Source organism: Poecilia formosa, unplaced genomic scaffold, assembly GCF_000485575.1.
Source record: "Poecilia formosa unplaced genomic scaffold, Poecilia_formosa-5.1.2 Scaffold1, whole genome shotgun sequence".
Taxonomy (NCBI): domain Eukaryota; kingdom Metazoa; phylum Chordata; class Actinopteri; order Cyprinodontiformes; family Poeciliidae; genus Poecilia; species Poecilia formosa.
In genome coordinates this window covers 1,007,480-1,028,185 of record NW_006799940.1, presented here as the reverse complement: position 1 = coordinate 1,028,185, position 20,706 = coordinate 1,007,480, and the positions used below count along the sequence as shown (strand labels likewise).

At 36.2% G+C, this 20,706-nt stretch overlaps 1 protein-coding gene across 2 annotated transcripts in view; it reads left to right on the top strand.

Annotated features, from left to right (window-relative positions):
• Window positions 1–8,004: 8,004 nt before the first annotated feature.
• Window positions 8,005–20,706, top strand: part of esr2a (estrogen receptor 2a) — a 24,537-nt gene continuing 11,835 nt past the window's right edge. The window contains exons 1-5 of one of the 2 annotated variants that reach the window (XM_016667418.1): window positions 8,005–8,233; window positions 16,164–16,747; window positions 17,742–17,905; window positions 19,702–19,818; window positions 20,337–20,645. In XM_016667418.1, the coding sequence (XP_016522904.1) occupies window positions 16,377–16,747; window positions 17,742–17,905; window positions 19,702–19,818; window positions 20,337–20,645 (961 nt within the window). In that variant the 5' untranslated portion in view covers window positions 8,005–8,233; window positions 16,164–16,376. Of the gene's footprint in view, window positions 8,234–16,163; window positions 16,748–17,738; window positions 17,906–19,701; window positions 19,819–20,336; window positions 20,646–20,706 lie in introns of both variants that reach the window. The other variant, XM_007576835.2, reaches the window with a different exon arrangement.

The following is a 20,706-nucleotide window of genomic DNA, read 5'->3' as shown; positions in this document are numbered from 1 at the left end:
AGTCTCGGAGGTAAAAACTTTTATTCATGAATGTACTTAAAATATGTATAACTGGAAAGTGGAATAACAATGAGGTTGGAGTTTTGTGACTTTTTCCCCCTTTTTTGTTTCTTTACAAATGAAGATCTGAAAAGTGTGGCATGCTTTTCTATGCAGATCCCTTTATAGAACCATCTTTCACCTATTTCTTACTATTCTGTGTCTTCTGGAGTTTGTTTCACGCTATTTGTGTATTAAAAACATTTTTAACTGTGGATTTTAACACATCTGTTTGCAGTTGCATATAATTATAGATTTCCTGTCTGCAAATTTCCTGTTTTTGCTTTTTTGTTCAAACTTTAATGCTTCATATTCTCCAAAATATGAATATCAGACAAATATAACATGAGTAATAAGGGAAAAAGCTGTTGGTAAAATCACGATTAATTGTGCATAATTGCATTTTTCTTGACAATAAGCACAGTTAACAACAAAAACATCAAATCGGTAATCAAACACAGTGACGGTGAGCGATGCAGCAGAAAAATGACCTGAAGTAGGTAAAAGTTTTAGCGAGGCCTTGGAGGAACTTAAATCTGATGGAGATGTTAAACAGTCTGTAAAGGCAACTGGAGGCGCCATACTGCTTGGCTTGGCCGAATGTGTGGGGAAAAAAACAGCTTTTCATGCTCGACTTCCTCCAACGGGGCTGAAATTAGAACCACAAAATTCCTCCACAACGATGGAAAATATTTATTTCCTCTTATTGCAAACCTTTGATGGCAGCAGCTGCAGCTTTAGGTTTAGGTGACCTAAAGGGGTCGGGTCGGCTACAAGGCTTCAAATGGCAAAAATCTAATTTATTTCATGTTATATTTGACATATACAACAACTGAAGGTCACATAGATACTGGAATGTGCTGAAAATACACAATAATTGCATTAAATACATTTACAGCAACTTTTTTTCTATTTATTTCATTGTGAATATTCAGAAATTCATTAAGTGAAAGAATATTAGTGTTTTTGGAAACAGCTTCTGAGATATCTGAGAAATAAAACATGTAGCAAAACTGTTCAAATGTATTTGCATGAAAATGTTTATTTTTAAATGTAAAAACTAGTTAAAATACATCAGAACCTGATTTAAAAAGTCTTTAAAACCAATAAAAATTCAAACATGGAAGACAAAGTCCAGGTAAGGTCCAGATTACTGTTACATTATTTATTTTTTAAGTTTATTGTTGTTATTATGGGGTTATTTTTTATGTAGTGGATAAATCAACTTTTGAACTGAAATGCTAAACTAAGCTGAGCCAAAAAAAAACAACTTTCTGAATAATTCAGCAAAGTCTGATCGATTAAAAGTATTTTTGAAGTGAATGCCTCTAAAGCACTGAAGTAAAAACTAAACTTTGTCACACTTGCATGTTTACAAGACGGTGTTTCTGTCTGGGGCCAGGACTTGAAGATGCTCATTAGTTATGTTCGTCCTTGAAAGTTGGTGGATAAAAGCCCAATTTCAGGGGCCAAATTGCCTCTTTGGGCCCCGCGAACAGAATGAAAAACTCGAGAAGGCCCTGCCGCATCTTCTGGCACAATTTGCACCTTTTAACCTGCGGAGCGCTCATGTGGGCTCTGCCAGGCTGTAAAGACGGTAATCCATTACCAGGTAATGTCAAATGAGCTTCTGCAACTGATAGACTTCAAGACCGCCGCATGTAATCACCCAAATTGGATTTTGAGAGGTGAGAAACGTAATTCTTAATGATTATCTCTGCATGTGTGGTGGGGCTTCATGACTAGGAAAAGCCTCTTTTTTATCCGAGGAGAAAATTGCAAGTGTTAGTGCTCTTTTACACACACACAGAAAAAATACACCGTCTCCTTCGGTCCTGGGAGAAAAGGTGCAGAGAGAGTCTTAAATCTGAAGAAAAGCTTTTCCAGGCTGAAGAGTGACCGCAGTAAATTAGCTCTGCTACGTCTGCTTGTCAGGCTGGAGGAAGATTTTGTTTTTCGCATAAATTTTTTCTCACCACATCTTTTGCTCATAGGCAGAGCTGATGAATTAGAACATTTGACTCATTTCCATCTGGAGTTATTTGATAGTAACTTTCAAGATTAATGCTGCATCAGCAACAGCAGCTCGAAACATAAATAGTAAAATTCAAACGCCTTCACTTTTTCCACATTTTATGCTGCAGACCTCATCTAAAGCGTAAGAATGGTATTGTTTGAGAAATAATTTATACAAAATAGTCCACAGTTGCTGGATTTCAATTAACCATAAAATTGGAAATTCACCAATTCAGAAAAATAAAATCATGTTTTTTGATTAAAAAGGCAGAGATGGGGAGTAACTAGTTACATCGAGTAAGTTTTCTTTTCTTATTTACTTTTTTTGATGCTGTACTTTTTACTTTTATGTCAATAATTTTATTAAGTATCTCTACTCTTACTTGAGGAAAATTTCTGGATTTTCTACCCACTGAATTAACCAAAAATTCACCAGCCACAAAGTTTCATATGTTTTGTTTTTTTTTATTGAAAGAAACAGATTTTAAAAAATGTCTTTTGCCTGATGTTATTTTTTGTTACTTATATCAATTATTATAATTTTGGTCCTTAAAATACCAAAACTTCCCCTGAACTTTATACTTTGGTCCGTCTGATGATGTAATTTTTAAATATTAAATGATAATTTGATCAGTTACTCACTTGACTTTTTACCAAATACTTTTTTTACTCTTAAGTAATTTTTCGAACAGATACTTTTTACTTTTCCTTGAGTAAAAATATGTTGACGTATCACTACTCTCTCTTCGGTACGTTTTTACCCACCTCTGATCCAAGGATGAGGTCGTATTTTTGTCCGTATTGAAATAAAAACTGCGATGGAAACACTTTTCTCAACACGCGGGTCACGTGATCAAAACCCGGATGTTACTGGAGGAAAAGGAAGTTGAAGGAGAATGATGGTTTGGTTTGGTTTTTTCGGACACAGATCTTCGCAGATCTCTCGCAGCATCACAGTTCATTTAAGTTCATAGCTCTTCTGTAAAATGGCCAACTACGTTTCCTCCAAAACGCCGCGCATGTGACGTAGCTACGTACGTCATGTCGCTCCAACGTCTCCTCTGGTTGGTGACGATGATGAGCGCCATCGCGGAATTAGAAATATAATCCCAGGTAAATGTTTACATCCGTCACTGCCATGTTTTTAATAACATATCGCGTGAACAAGATTGTTCATTATGAAAAATAAAAGAATAACAGATAAATTGACAGTCTATACAGGTGAGTTAATGGCTTTATTAATGGCTCTAGAATGGAGTGAGGAAACGAGAAAGAAGGAAATGTTGATTTGTTCAGATTCAAGTAGTGCATTAATAAGTATTTTAGAACAGAATTCAGTAGCGAGACAAGATATCATATTGAATATTATTCAATCAATTTTTAGAATTAAAAAATATGGATCCAGGGTTAAGTTAATTTGGATTCCTGCTCATATAGGAATAGTAGGAAACGAGTTGGGGGATAAATTTGCTGAGTGCAGCAAAAAGGAATAGTGTTGAGGTAAATATCAAAATAAGCAGAAATGAGATCAAAAGTATAAGTAAAATATATATTTAAAAAAATGGCAGGAATTATGGGATAGAGAAGGAAAAGCAAGATTTTATTATAGCATTAAAAAAAAGTAGGGGAATGTAATAGGAATAAAAAAGAAGAGGATGTTATATCCAGATTAAGGTTTGGGCATATGGGGCTAAATAGTACTCTGAAAATAATTAATAAACATAATGCAGGTTGTTGTAGTTATTGTGGAGAGTCAGAAACGGTGCAGCACATTTTTCTAGAATGTTATAAATATAGGAGGGAAAGAGAGGTGTTAATCAGAGAGTTAAGTAGAAATAAATATGATTTAGATATTAAAAATTTGCTGCAAAGATCATCAGGATGTAATATTTAACAGCATTTTTAGTTTTCTTAGGAAGTCAGGTATTATGGGAAGATTATAGCGTTAGGACATCTAATCTATGTCTGGATTAGACATATGTCTGGATTAGTCTGGAAGGTGGCGGTAATACACCTATAAGTTGTTTGCCAACCGCCATGAAGAAGAAGAAGAAGAAGATTTTTCACGTGGGATTTTAGTTTCATTTCTTACTTAATGGAAACACCGGAGATGCAAAATTGTGTTTTTTTTTCCGCATCTCTATAGCAGAATATAGAGGAAGATTAGTAATGGAAACGCAGCTAATGACAAAGTGAGAACATATCTTCAGACATTTTTGTATTTGGTGAAGATAAGTTGTTAACTCCACTGAGAGACTTGTTTTTACAGTTTTACCAGACAGATGTATTTAACATGTTCTGCTCTTAGCCACTCAGAGTTGTTTCATATACTTGGGTTCAATGAAGTTTTTCATTCGTAAACTGATTAGTAGGCCTGTCACGATAACACATTTTGCTGGACGATAAACTAACCCAGAACTTATTGCGATAAACGATAACATTATTGTTTTGAGAGCATGTTTGAGTAAAATAAATGGCATACAAATGCAAGATTGTTGTTGATAGCTTGGATAAAAAACTGCCCTGAATTTCATTAAACATATACAGTATTAATAAACAACCTTTCCCAATAAAAGCTCCATCAGCTCCAGTTTGATGATCTCACTCCATTTTCTCATATTTTCCCTCGTTTTTGCTGCTCTTGTAACAGTAACAACATGGTTTACAGTTGGCCTCCGTTAGCTCTTCACTCTGCGTCAACATCAGCCAAACAACATCTGTGCATCATTGCTCGGCTGATAATGAGACAATGCAGGAGGGTCATTGTTTGTTTTCCTTTTTTCAAACTTGGCTGCAGGTTAACAAGCAGTTTCCTCTCTAAACGGTGCGCTCAGGTTTCCGTCATCGTGAGTGCAGGCATTTAGCGCTAAACTGAAGCATACCTTCATTAGCCAAATGTTTTTCTGAATTTTTGCCAAATGTAAAAATTCCTTCTCTTCGTTAACAGGGTGGTTTTATCTGTATGCAGTTAAACTGCAGAGTTGCAGCTGCTCTGCAGGCTGAGTTTGATTAAAACACGTCCTGTTTTATCTGCCTGTCCTCAGCTGAGGTGAGGAAGGGACAAACCTTCTTGTTTTCAGCTGCAACCACTTCAGGAAACAGCATATAAACTGGATTTCGTCTTATTGCTTTTTGGTTTATACTTGAAGCTGGGAGGGGTCTATGTCGATTCGTGTGGTATTAACTTTGCAGTGAAGGTTTTCCTGTCTGCAGTGAATGTGATAAAGCAGCGGTGTCAAACTCATTTTGGTTCTGGGCCAAATCCAGACCATGAACGCTCTTAAAGGGCCAGTTGTGTCATTATGTATTGATAAAACCTGATCACAAACTGTTAAAATATCAATGAATCCTGAAAATTAAATAATATTATTGAACATCTTTTCAGTCCCTCCAAGATTTCTTGATTCTCTTTGTCATTTTTCCAATAAAAATCAACGTGTTTTTGGTACTAATTTGGAAATATTTGCCATATTTGCGCTTATTTATGATGGTAAACGCAACTTTTTATTACTCGCTGTATAGTTCATAACCTGACATCAACTAAAGCTGTTGCAGCTGTTTAGTACAAGTAAGACAGTTTTTGACAATTTTTGAGAAAAAATTGTTGATTTTGCGTGAATTTCCATAATAATTCTCAAGAAACTGGAGGGACTAATTGATATAATTTGGCAGTAAACAGATAAAAACTGCACTGATTTGATTGATAACATGATATTTAATGACAATTAAATATCCAGAATTCCAGTGTCCAGAATCTGTGTCCATAAAAAGCTATGGCGGGCCGGATTTGGCCCACGGGCCTCGGGTTTGACACGTGTGATAAAGGTCACCTGATGAAATCTGAGGACAAGTTGTGCAGGGCGGTGATGAGTTGTGGTTTACTCCTATGATTTTTGGGACTTTCTCTCTGCAGTGTCAAGTTCACAAGAAGTTCTGAACTTTCCTTCATAATAAAAGCTGCAAATTTTAAACCCCAACAGAACCAAACAGAGCAGAACAAAGTTCTCACTGGTTCATGTGGAAGCCCCTTAATTTTATGTTAAGGAAATTTTCCCAGCCTCAACGTGAAAGTCAGCTGTGAAAAGAAACGTCTAATATGTATACAGAAGAAGATTAGAACCACTAAAAAAGAGAAAAACATCACAAAACAAGATAAATTTAATAAAATCTTATATGCAGTCCTGATGCCTGAAGTCCTTCAAATGCAAAATATACGAGCAAAATCATTTAAAATGAAGCTCTGATGTTTTGCTGAAATGGGAGAGAGAGTATTTTCCATTAGATTAAAGAGATTTGGCATTTTTTATTTGTTACAGCAGATAAGACAAAGGATTTTATTGGTTTTTGTTAGAAGAAGTGATACTATAAAAAGCTTTTACGTCTTTTTGTGGATATTTTTCCATCTCTTTTCACTCCTTTTCCTCCCACCATCTCTTCATGTAAAAAGTTTTTAATCCACCTCTGCTGTGAAATTCAGCTGAAACAGATAAAATAAAAATAGAAATGGGACAATAACACAGGCACTCAAGAGTGTACGGCCTTAAACTAAAACTTTTTAAACCACTTTTCAGTTTCAGTCTTTAATGGGAGGAATCTGTCAGCGTTCTGCATCTTGACTTGGTGATTTGCGCCACTTTTCCAAACTGAATCTGACATTTCTGTCAGATTCAGTTTGTGGCAAAAGTTATTTCCTTCTCATGACGATTTGGAGGCAATCTTCAAATCATTGTGAAGCTGAAATGTGAAATTCCTAATCATCTAGCAGACATTTAATTGGATTAGGTAAAAAGAAAAATCTGAATTGTTCATAATTTCAGTCAACATCATAAAGGTAAAAGGAGTTCTATGTAAAATTTGTGATTTCCTGCATAAATTATTCAGTTTGCTCCTTAGTTTTCAGCAATTTTTTTTGAATGTTTTCCGATAATTCTTTATTTTTGTCTTTGGAAAGTATTAGAGTTGTCTACAACAACGTCATTGTAAATAGAAATAAAAGGAGAGGTAAATTTCTACCAAAAAACCCAGAAGTTTTCTAAAAAAATAAAAATAAAAAAAAGTGAATTTCTGAGTTTGAAAAGTTGAACATTTTCTAGGAAAAACTGAGATTAATCTCAGAAATTTTCTAGAAAAAACATGGAATTTCCTGAGTTTCAAAAGTGAAACGTTTTCAACTCTTTAAAATCAAAAAAATTCCACAAGTTGAAAATTTTAAATTTTTGAAAATCAGAAATTTTCTTTATTTGCCTAGAAAAATTTGGAGATTCATCTCAAAATTTGAAATTTTTCTAGCACATCTTGAACATTTCAAACTCTGAACATTTCTTTGTACGTTGTCTAAAAAAATTCTGATATTAATATAAATATTTCAGATTTTCTTTTAGCAAATTACTAACTGTTTAGACTCGGAAATTCCCTTGTCTTTTCTAGAAATAAACATAAAATTTTCTGGGGGGGTTTCTAGAACATGCTCCACTTTTCAAACTTCAAAAAGTTTGATTTTTTTAAAAAAAATTTTTAGCAATTTTTCAACTTTTCAAACTCAGAAATATCTGTCCTTTAAAAAAAACAAACAAAAAAAAACCTTCTGAGATTAATATCAAAATTTCAGGTTTTATTTTTAAACTTTTGAAACTTGGAAATTTCCTTGTTCTTTCGTAGAAATTTTTTAGATTAATCTCAATATTTCTGAGTTTTTTCTTGCAAATGTTAAAATTTTCAAACTTTAAAATTTTCTTGTTTTTCTTCTAGCAAATTTATGAGATTAATCTCAAAATTTGACAGAAATGTATTTTCCTTTTCTCCTATCTACAATATCCCTAACACGTAGCCAGCCGTCACTTTGTCAATTCATTTTAAATATTTAGATTTTACAAATAGTGCGTATGTGATTTGCTCTGTTTTATTTTGAAGAACCCAACCGGAAGCGGCGCGTCATACAGCTTCTGGTTATTTATTTCCCTGAAGGCAGCTGCTGGTTAGCTTGTGAGCTGGAACTTGCGGGCTTAAATCAGACCAGTCTGGCAGCTTGGACGACTCCGCGCTTGGACTTTGTGCGGTTCGGATCGGAACCAAACGGAGCGGAACTCCCGCGGTAGTTCACACTTTGTTGACCCCGCAGCGGGACTTCAGGCGTCCGGGCTGACAAGTTGGTCAACAACAGGAGCTTCTGAGAAAACAGGTAATTGTATTTTCCGGGTGGCTAAAGTAATTAAACAGCTTTCGGCGGAGCGGCGGGGAGCTGGAGAATTGATCGGGCGTCAAACCGGAGGCCTAAAACCGGGACTTATCTGATCAGCCTGGTTAACAGGTGGCGGGGTGAAGTCACGCAACAAGTACGGCTGCTGGATCCAGTAATCATTACCAGATCTCAGCTGGTAATGAGATCCAAGTATCCTTATTCTTTATTATTCAAAACCAACCCTTGAGCTCGTTCAGAAATAAATCCTTAAGCATTAAAACACATCAGCTGGTGTGTCTGCAAAGCTGCGATCTGCCTCTGCTGTGTTTTGACTTTTAACGAACATTTCAGAAACGCTTTTTACGCAGAAACGAGCTGCTGTCGCTCTGCTGTTTTGACATGGAAAATCTCACGGGATCACTTTCCCGTTTCCCAATACCTGCAGGCTGCCTCATAACATCGGCACCGAGCCGTTATTTTTCCTCCTTTAAGTGGGTTTTCCGGCAGTTTTAATTGATAACCAGCAAATTAAAGCGTGAATCTTCTAACATTTTGTAGTGTAAGACATTATTGGTCTTGACCTGACCTGCCTTATTAAAACCCGTAAAGATAAGACTGGTAACGACACGATAAACTACAGCACGTACGTTTTACGAGTTTATTTTACCACTTTGTCTTATCTGTCAGAAACAAAGTATAACTAACGAGCAAGAAGGAAAGCTAATATGAGTTTTAGATGTAATTATAATTTATTTTTAGTAGCCGTTACCTGTTTATACTCTTGGGATTTCTTTACTGCTGCATTAATTTTGAAAAGTCTATTAAAATATTTTTATGCATTTTTTTGATCTAGCTCCAGGTATTTTCTTTGCTTTTTTTCTGGTTAATTTTTCTCTTTTTTTCATGCATGTTTTTCTGTTGTTTCATAATATCGGCAGCTATCCTGAACTCTGGTGTCAGAAGTTGGAGTATTTCCTAACTTTTTCTGACGCTGGAGACCAGAACTATCCTTCAGACTGTACAGCGTCTGTGGGAACTCGGCCCTGATCTCACCTAAAACATCACAGAGGATAAAATCCTGCAATATGTTACTTAAATGTGCGTGGTTTAGTGTTTTCGGCGCGTGGGCTGCCAGACATCTGCTCCGACACTAAAACACCTGGCCAAATGTAGCCTTCGAGATCTCTGTCTGAGTTTAGATAAATATTTGATGAAGAAGAATATCAGGAAAGGTGATAACTTTTAAAAGTTAGAACATGAATACTCTTGTCTCACCTGATTTACCCTCTTACTTTTCTTTTCTTTTTTCCTGCAGAGTAGCAAGCTATTGTTTTTCATGGGTGTAATTCAGGATTTGAGTGAGAACAATCACTTTTTGTCCTCTGTATTCGTTCTTTTGTTAATCCAGTTTGATTTGTTGTCTTTCCATCTGATGAAATATTCTCTGTCTGAGGAAACTCGGCCAATTGAAGTCATGCTTTTGCTCCAGGGAGGTTTTCCCCTCTTCCAACTTCCCACATTCCTCTTCCAGTCCACTTAAGATGCAAACAAGCAATAGGAAACTCTCTGAGCTCAACTTGCATGTGACTAACCTTTATAAAGTGCTCGGAGTTTTAAAATGAATCCCATCATCTCAATGAAAAGCAAACTTAACATTTTGGATACAAATATAACTTTTAAAGTTTAAATCCAGTCATTATTGCTGATGGATGTTGGTAAAGAAAACTTCTCCTTTTGTTGGGCATTTCTGCTGTTTGTATTTAAAAAGAAAATTACAGTGAAAACTGAAAAATACAGTAATGGCTCCAACTTCAGGCCTTCACAATAAAAGCCTCAAGTTTAAATATTCTACAATTTCACCTTTAAAAATAAAGTTTTAAAGAGAATAAAATTATGATTAGATCATTTAAAAAATATATTTTTAAAGTTAATTTAATTTTTAAAAATATTTAAATTGTACACTGTAATTTTAGACTATTTAAGGATATTTGTCTAATTTCCTATGTGTAAGATGATAACTGCTGATGGTCTGATTCTTAGTGATTATAATGAGGATTTTAATCATTTAATTAATTCTGGTTAATTTAAAACTTTTGCTTATATTTTGGTGAAATACACAGATAAGACACAGTAAGGTTAGATGTAATCACCTTTAAATCCATTTAATTAAAATTAAGTCCGACTTTTATCTAAAACATTGTGTTGCACAGTTTTGTTTTTGGTTTGTGAACTAGTGCAACTTTTATTCAGATTTAACTTGGAACTTTGGACTTTTCTTTTTTGCTAAATGTTTAACTTACGACCCAGTCAAGTTTTAGATTTAGTTAAGAGGTTTAGTGTGTTTTTTATTGTTTAAAGTTGTAACTCTTCTCAGGATCTCTGAACTGCAGAAGGTTAGATAGATAAAGGCTTAAATTGGAGCATCTTTCACGAATCTAAAAAACAAATCCTGAAGCTTCATTTAATTTTGTTATATTGTCCTAAAAATGAGAGAAATGAATAAATCCTGAAGGATTGCGTTGAGATCTAGATGCTGGAAATCCATAAACAATGTGTTTTTTTTCCTTTTGGCTCATTAAATGTGCCTTGGTTTTATTTTTTTAAGCCTCTCACAGCTCCATATCAGATCATTACTGTATATAGAAATGTTCGGAGCCGTTCCACATCCTCATCCGCCTGGACCGAAAGGAGGCAGGGAAACTTTTAGGATGGGAAAACGACACGACCTTGAGCTTTTGTGGAATCTGGCTAATGGCCGGGAGGACTTCAGATTTAGCTTTTTATGACTTGGATGTTAGCTTTAGTTTGGAGTTGGTGCTAGCCAAAACATTTGGAGCCAGAGCTTTGATTGCACCACATTTAATGAAGTGGAAAGAAGAAGAAGAAGTGGATTTGAACAAGTGTATTCCTCTCTGACCTTCAGCAAAGTGTAATATCGAAATGTTTCCTGTCACTTTTCAAAGCGATTCAGCCTGACAGACCCAAAAGTCGTTACGATTGACTTTTAAAGCACATTTGATCCCTTCTTTCCTCCCACTTAATGTCTCTTCTCCTGTAAAAGGTTAGCTGAGGATAAAAAAACTCAATTCTCCCGAGTAACATTTACCAGGTTTTCTAGTTTGAGACGGCTCCATGCGAGCCATTAGTGGCGGCAGGATGAGCCGCGGCGAGGGAGTTTTTCTCCCACAGTGAGCTGCCAGCTCACTGTGACAGCGAGGAAGTTCGGAGGCAAGGTCAGAGCTTCAAAAGAAACAAAATACCCATCCACATCTGCTTTGAGCCTGGAGCCGTTGTCAGAGGAGCAGAAAAAACAAAAAACTGGCAGAGGATCTTTTCGACTCTTAAGTGACTCGTCAGCTTTAGGAGGAAGACGATGGGCTGCAGGCGCGAGGTCACTGCTGAGCTCCTAAAATGGACTCTTGAGAACATCACCAGTACATTTTTATGAACTCTTCCATTTTTACGTTTCATGGTCCAGGCTGCGTTTCGTCATTCCACATTATTCAGTGGAAAGAGATAAGCCAACAAACCGTGTAATTAAACTGGAAGCTGAACGTCGCGAACGCTTTGATTTCACGGCTTTAAATCATCGCGTGCTTGAAGAAACGGATTATTAAAATCTGTTGCAAACATCGGGAAGAATGATCGGTACGTCTGACGCAGGCAAAAAGCTGCGTGATTGTTTAAACTTTTTTCTGTGAGGATTTATGATTCAAGCAAATCTGAAGCTGCAGTTTTTGATAAAGTGTAATTATTTTTGATATAACAGACATTCAGCCGAGTACGAAATGCACGGCAATGGTAAAAGGCAGGTTTAGGGGCATTGCAGATAAAAAAAACGTTTCATTTTCCTTAAAAATTCAGAAAGAAATTAATCTCAAATGTGCTAAAATACATTTGGGAGATTTCTGAATTTGAAAAGTAAAAAATTTGCTGGAAAAACTCAAAAATTTTTATTTTCTGAGATTTTTTTTTATTTTTTTTTTTTTTTTTCTGCTTTTGAAATCTCAACTTTTTTCTCAAAATCTAAAATTTTTTGATTTTTTTTTGAGAATTTTTTCTACAAACACTGTGATTTTTGTGTGATGTTTTGAATTTTTTCTCTTTTTGGATGTTTTTTTTTTTTTTTTATAATATGTGTTTTGACTCTGAGGTTTTTTTTTTTTTTCTAGTTTCTTTGTTTTATTTTACTTCTGAATTTTTTTTTGTGCAAATTTTTGACTTTTGAAACTCAGAATGCCCAATTGGTTTTTTTTTTATTTCTGATCTCAAACTTTTTTCTTACTTAGAATGTTCATTATTTTTTCTTAGAAAATTTCTTAATATAACTTTATTTTTGGATTTTTACGATGTGAAGCACTTTGATCTACCGTGTTGCTGAAACTCATTTGACTGCTGGAGATTAATCTCAGAATTTTTCCTTGCAAATTTTCCACTTTTGGATCTCAGATTTTTTTTTTCTTAAGAAAATTGGAGTTTTGCTTGCAGAAATGTATTCCTTTTTTCTTTGTACCTATATTTTTGGCTTTCTAGTTGTGGGTTTATTCATGTAGAGGATGAAGCTGTTTTGGCTCAAAGCTTTAGGGTGTTTCCTTTATGAACAAACTGTAAAGAAGTTAGTCATTTCTCACAAATCTTGTTTCCTTGTGTTGCCTGTATGACAACTTGTCCCAACATGAACAACTTTAGAGCTGCAGCGATTAAATTGGCAATCGATTAATCGATTATTCTGACGATTAATCAGTTTTAAAAATGGCACATTCTCATTTAACCACATGCCTTTTTTATACAATATTAGAAAAAAGCAAATAATCAAATTCATTTTTAAGTAAGACAATAAACATTGCAATAACAGCATTCCTTTAGTACATCCGAACAGTTGGAGTTTTCTGTAAACATCTTCTGTAAAAGATGTTTCTACCTCAAATACAAAATGTATCCATTTTCTGTAAAGATTTGGCTTGATTGCTGCTCTGATTGTTATTTATTTCACCAAATGGCCTCATTTTGAGTCTGTTTGCTTCAGTTAACGATAAATCGGTTACTAAATTAGTTGACGATTATTTTAATAATCGAATAATTTGGATAACTCTGAATCTCCTGACAGCGTTTTTTATTATTTTTTCATTATTTTGCTTTTATCCCACTTTTTTCTGTTTGGTTTGGTTTTGATTTGCTTCCTTTGTTAATTTTTAATGGAGGACTTGTTGAGGTCCAGCGTCGTTTTGCAGAAACGGCAGCAAGACTCCCTTCAAACCAGAGCGGTTCTGATCCGAGGTCGGTCTGAATGAAAGTAATTTTAATGTTTCCTCATGCTACTTATTTCCTGCTCCATTATGGCCGTCCTATCAGAAACTAGTAGACTTCCAGTCTGTGGCTCAGTGCGATTGATTGGTTCCATCAAGAGTGAAGATAAGTAAGACTGTTGGCTTCTGCTGTATTGTTTCTACTTTGCGTATTAATGTGTGTATTGGGCGTTTGATTGTTTCAACCAGTTGCAGATTTTAGCTTTTCACTGGTTGCTGTTGTCGCTAAACTGTTTTGGTTTTACAGACATTTAGAAGGTTTTGCTTTTAACTTGTCCAGAATTTCTGTAGATTTACTGATCCACCATTTGTTTCAGCGCCAACGTAGAAGAGAGTATCCTTCAGTTAAACTGTGTCTTTATTTACAGAGCCATATTTAATCTGTTATTAAGGAGATTAATCAGATAATCATAATCCCTCTAAATTTAAATCGGACCAAAGAAGCAGCTTTGGTCTGGCTAAAAGCTTCAGTCTTGGTTCGATTGAAGTGAACTCTGGTGCGGTTTGATTGCATATGTGAACGCAAAGCGGACTAGAGCTCCAAAAGCTATTTACCCAGAATGCCCTGCATTCTGGGTAAATAGCTTTTGCCAAAACAAACGTGCTAATCTAGCGATAGCAGGAGAAATGACTCGTGTTTTTTTTTTACTGAAGATTTAAAGAGAAATCCCACAACCACTAAAATCTGACGCTACTCCATTTTTGTTTCCACTTTATGAAAAAGGTGTCTTCTAGGTGTCGTCTTCTGAGGTTTTTGTGTCATTTTCTCCAGTAGTTCTTAGTGCAGCGCCCCCACAGGCGAGGAGGGGAACATGTTCATTAATTAGTTCAGATAGTTTGACAGTGCAGTGAAAAAGCTGAAAATCTAAAAAATTTAACAATTTTGTTCCCAAATCGGACAATCAGGTGTGAAAATACCCTAAAGCTCACTCTGGCTGCAATTTGTTCTGAAAAAATAATAAATAAATAAAAATATTAATACATTAGACAAAGATCCTCAGAAAGTTGGTTGCAACTTTTGTCTCTTTGTTTTTAACATTGTAACTTAAGGAATATAAGAATTTTTGAATAATTTTTTTCTTAAAATCTCAATTTTGAATATTTTTTTTTTAGTAAACATTATATATTTATGTGAGAATTATTAAATTAATAAAAAAACTGGTTGATTAACCAATTTAAAAATGAGTAATTTCAGTTTGATTCTATTCAAAGTGAGTGTAAAAAATATTTTACACAAAGGAAGTAAATTAAAAGTGAAACCTGATTCCTGCTACGTTTGCAAGCGTTAGCATAAATCTGCCTACTTTCATGTCGGAGCGTCCCGTTTTAAAATATGTTCGCAGTTCTTCCTGACTGGGTCACAAATGTTTTTATATGAAATAAAATAAATCGGCAGCACTTCTGATTTGACAAAAAACAAACTCCCTGAGGAAATGGTAACGAAGTGTGGCATTTCTACTGTTTCTGTTTCACACAGCTTCCTTCGGATGATATCAATATTAAACGTCTTGGACGGGGAATGAGCTGCAATAATATTTGTTTCTCACATGGAGCCAATTTTCAGTGAGTTTCTTCACAGCTGGAAGGAGAATGTTTTTAGGTTCGGTTTAATTCGCGGCGTAAAACATTTAGAGGAGAAGGGAAATACAAACGTTTTGACTTCAGATCCAAGATTATCTCCAATGTTCCCACATTGTTCCCAAACTAATCCTGTGAAGCTTTGTTAGCTGAAAAGGAAGAAGGATTCTCTGGAATTTGATTAATTATTTTTTTCTAGATAAGAAATGAAATGACTTGCAGTGGAGGGCGCAGAGCCAGGAAGTAGAGACACAGTGTACCAAGCCTGACTGAAGACAAACTCCTGCCTTGTAGGAATGATTCACTTTGCTGCATTTGGTGGTAACGGCTCCTTACACTCCACTGGACTTGGATATTCATGTACCGGCTGCCTGTTGACATAAATCCTGTTCGGCGTTTTCTCTCGTCAGTTTTTCACTACCTCTCTGTGACCGAGAAGCAGTTGGAGGAAACGTGTTTTATACAAATACTTTACTGTAAACCAGGACACATTGCACAAGCTTTCACTTTCTTCTGTTAATATTGGTGTTAAAGGGCAACAGTACGCGTGACTCGCATTACTGAAGACATTTCTCTGTAATCCACGCAGTTTAAACCTGTAAAAGTAAAAAAGAACAAACCATATGCAGAATCTTACCAAGTGTTTTTGGTTTAGTTTCTAGAGCAAATATCTTAGAACAAAACAAGTAACTTTTCAGCTTGTTTTAAGTCGGTAATTCCTTAATATTAATCAGAGCGTTCTAGTTCCACTGGCGCCGTCGCCTAGCAACGGCAGCCAAGCCCAGCCCGTCACCTAGCAACCCAGTTTTAGTTCCACTGGCAGATTATAACTAGAACAAAATATTTGGTACCATTTTGTGTTTTTGCAGTGTTTAATGGAAAGATTGAAACAACAAATATTATTTTTCTTCATATGTTTTCATCCTGCAGTCGACGTATAAAAGTTTTACAAAAACTGATGTTCTCTACATTAAACTCAACCAAGCTGTTTATTCCCTGTTCCTATTCTTACATCAGTTTGTGGTATTTTTTCTCTGCTCATTCAGCATCATGTGGCGGCGCTCCACAAGGCAGGCCCTCCGGCTCCCTGGGATTTAACTCCACCTCTCCTCTGATTTAAACTGGAGTCAGCTTGGATGATATTTCCCGACGACGACATGCTGATCTGAGCGAGGCTTCACCCTCTGACTCGGCCAGGATAATTAAATTCTTGCAGATGATGGAGTAGCTGTCGTTTCCTGAGAGCTCCTGTTGTTGCGATGGCCGCTGCCACCTCTCCAGAGAAGCATCAGCCGCTGCTGCAGCTGCAGGAGGTGGACTCCAGCCGAGTCGGCGGTCGCATTTTGTCTCCTGGTCTGACCCACGAAGCCTGCCAGCCCATCTGCATCCCAGCGCCGTACACCGACCTGGGCCACGACTTCACCTCCATCCCGTTCTACAGTCCAACAATTTTCAGCTACGCTAGTCAGAGCATTTCAGAGTGTCCGTCTGTCCATCAGTCACTGAGCGCCTCTTTATTCTGGCCCCGGAGCGGCCATGTTGGAGCGGCCCTGCCACTGCACCGCTCCTCAGGCCGAGCCCAGCACGGCCAGGCCGTCCAGCACCCCTGGGAGAGCGTCCTGACCAGCAGGTAGGACGGGAAACGCCCACATGCATTGATGCACTTTGAAGAGTTTTTTTGTTTGTCTACCAAAACTTTTTGTTTTCCATCAACCAACACAAAGGTTACATTCACACAGCAGGGAAATGGGGCCCAGAACCGGTTCTTTTGCCCCATGAGACCCGCAATGCTCCAATAGTACAACTGAATTATAGGACCATTGTATATAGAGTGATGATAAAAAAACAGTAAATTTCTGCCAACAAACTTAGAAAATTTGAGTGTAATCTTAGAAATTTTATAGAAAAAAAACTTTGAAAAATTGAAAATTCTCGACTTTTCAAACTCAGAAATGTCTTCGTTTCTTCTATGAAATTAAAATAAAAACTCTTTTCTTGAAACTTTTCGACTTTTGGAAATCTGAGTTTGAGAAGCTGAAAACTTCAGACTTTCTAGGGTTTTTTTTTTCCAAAGCATTTCTGAGACCTATATATATATTTATATTTATTTTTTTTATTTGCAAATCTTTGATTTTTGGAGCTCAGAAATTTCCATGTTTTTTCTAGAAAATTTTTGACATCTCTAAATTTCTGACTTTTTTTCCTCTAGCAAACTCAAACTTTTTTAGTTTTGGTTTTCTGAAATTTCCACATTGTTTAGAAAATTTTGAGTTGTTTTTTTTGGCAGAAATTTACTCCTTTTCTTTTTTTCTACCTACAGTTGCCCTCATGCCGTCTTAGAATCCATTAGAAAGAAACTAACATTAATCTTGTATGTATAACCGTAGAGTAGCTACATTTTTAAGGAAAAGTCAAACCTTCACTCATGTATTTTTAGATTCTAGTTGTAAATTTATTCATGAAGTGACTTTTTTTTTTGGCAGAAATTAAAGAAAATTTTCTACCTACACTTTCGATGTATTTTATATATAAATCCTAGTTTGGGTTTCTGTAATTCCTGTCAGTTGATGGTTTTTGATTGTATTTTTTGGTGAGAAATGATGACGTAAATTGTCTGTTAGAAAGAGCACAAAGAAGCTGTCGCAGGAGAACGAGGACACTGTGGTGTCTTCGGGCGGGAAGGGCGACCTTCACTACTGCGCCGTGTGTCACGACTACGCTTCGGGGTATCACTACGGCGTGTGGTCATGCGAGGGCTGCAAGGCCTTCTTCAAGAGGAGCATCCAAGGTGAGGCGAAATCAAAAGAAAAACCCACTGTCTGCTTTTTTTATGTTCTTGCTAATCTGTGATTTATGTTTGCCTTTTCAGTCTTTCTACTCTAAGAGTTTACAAACCCATAACTCACCGGGTTAAAAATGTCCGCCTGCCAAGTTTTATCTGTTCTTTTCTGGAGAAAGAACCTTAATCCCGCTGTGACCTGTTTGGGTTTTCCCCGTCGGTTTCAACTGAATGTTTTCAGTTAAAACCGAATATGCCGACTGAAAAAACACCAAATCTTACCAATTGTTTTTAGTGCAAATAAAAAGTAAACCAAGTTTTAATTTGCAAGTTGGTCTAGTTTTATCTCGACCAAAATGTCAGATTATTGGAAACAATCTGCAAATATTTTCTATTATTGCAGATGTTTTTATCCAGACTTTGGTTTAGACAAAACTGGACAAAGTCTAGTTAGTTTGACAAAACTAACTTAAAAGTAACTTTTCAGCAAGATATAGTAGCTTGTTTTAAGTCGGTAATTTCCTAATGGTTCCAGTGGCAAATTATTTTACTTTTAACTTGTGAAAATGTCGTTTATAGGTAAAATAATCTCCCAGAGTTATGTTTTTTTTAAATCAATATAAAGTGATTATTGATGTTACACAAGCTCCTATGTTGTGTTGAAAAGTTACTTGTAAGTTAGTTTTGTCTTAATTGAAGTTTAATAATATATTTGGATTAAAAACTAGATTAAAATGACTTGTTAATATTTTGATTTTTTGCAGTGCACAACCCTTCACATGTAGTGGCAGTTCTGGTAAACCTGTGCAGAAATGAGTCAAAACTAACTACAAGCCACGTTTCACCAAGACGTTTAATTTCTAGATCCTCTCATAAAACTGTTATAAGTGAAATAATCCAGTAGAAATAAAACTTTTTCATTATTAAGGAAATATTTACTTAAAACCAGAGGTGGGCAGATTTATCACTCCAACATGTTTTTACTCAAGTAAAAGTAAAAAGAAGTTGTTCAAGAAACTTTGTACTAAAACGTTGACCCAACTAACTGATCAAATTATCAATTTAATATTTAAAAATTACATCATCAAATGGACCAAAATGTAAAGTTAAGTGGAAATTTTGACATTTTAAGCACAAAAATGACAATAATTCAGATAAGAAACAAAAAAATAACAAAATCAGAGAAAATAAATTTTTCCAAATCAGTTTTTTTTTTAAATAAAGATTTTTATGAAACTTTAACACAAACTGCAGGTGTGTCTGTATGGTGCATATTTGGCTAAATAAAACATGCTTGTATTTCATTTAGTGGGTAGAAATCTAGAAATTTTACTCAAGTAAGAGTAGAGAGATACTTCATAATAAAAAATACTCAAATAAAAGTACAGAGTAGTAAAAGTTAATTTTTTCAAAAAAGTTCCTCAAGTAAATGCAACCCAACTCTGATTAAAACCAATCAGTAAGTTAAAACTAGTAACTTTTCTGCATGAGCGGTGAGATATTCAACTGGAACTAGAGGCGGTTTCCAAACGAGAATTAAAGACATCGTCACTCCTGTGTTTTTACCAGAGTTAAATTCATTTCACTTCCAGTCTGCATGATTTAACGTAAACAAAAGCAAAGGAATGAAGTTCAGCCAAGCAAAAGTCACAGCTTCAAAGAGGAAAACTCTGTTTCTGATCATCATCATCAAAACTGGACTCTTAGTCTGGAAAAACGAGAGCAAAATATGGAAAATAAAACGACCAATTTCTCTTTTTTTTCCCATAAAGTAACATTCACATCTTGTATGTTTTGTTTTTTAGGTCATAACGACTACATCTGTCCGGCAACCAATCAGTGCACTATAGACAAGAACCGACGCAAGAGCTGCCAAGCGTGCCGCCTTCGCAAATGCTACGAAGTCGGCATGACCAAATGTGGTTCGTTGTGCTTTCATTTTATTTCTGTAACTAATCGTCTAACATGTCCCACAGAAAAGAGTTTGTGGTATAATTTGCATTGCTTGGAAAACATTTTTAATTCGCGAATTATGTTAACAAATGATGTATGAGCTCGTTTTAAGTCAACAATTCTTAATATTAATTGATGATAAAGTTCTAGTTCCATTGGCAGATTATTTCACTTATAACAAAATATTTTTCTTAGAAGTGAAGTGATCTGCCAGTGGAACTAGATCCGGGTTGCTAGGCGACAGGCTTGGCTGGCGTTGCTAGGTAACGGCGCCAATGGAACTAGAACTTTTTCATCAATATTAGGGAATTTTTCACTTGAATCAAGCTTCTATATCCTGCTGAAAAGTTACTTGTAACTTAGCTTCGTCTTATTTCAAGTGAACCAAGATATTTGTACCAGAAATTAGACCAGAATTACTTGGTAAGATTTTGTGTTTTTACAGTGAAAAACCTGGAGTAATTAAGTGTAGGTTCTGGTTTTGAAGGGATCCGAAAGGAGCGTGGGAACTGCAGGAGCACGCTGGTGAGGCGAGTGACCCGTTTGTCCGCCCAGGGGCGGATAAGCAGACCCAAAGTGTTAACCAGGCCGGTGGAGAGTCCATCAAACGAGCCTCTGCAGCCCGGAATGACGCCGGAGCAGCTGATCGAGCGGATCATCGAGGCGGAGCCACCGGACATCTACCTCATGAAGGACATGAAGAGGCCGCTGACGGAGGCCGACGTCATGATGTCACTCACCAACCTGGCCGATAAGGAGCTGGTTCACATGATCGGCTGGGCCAAGAAGATTCCAGGTACGGGTCGGGGCCCGTCGGGGTCAGGGTTGGCGGTCGGGGCCCGTCGGGGTCGGCGGTC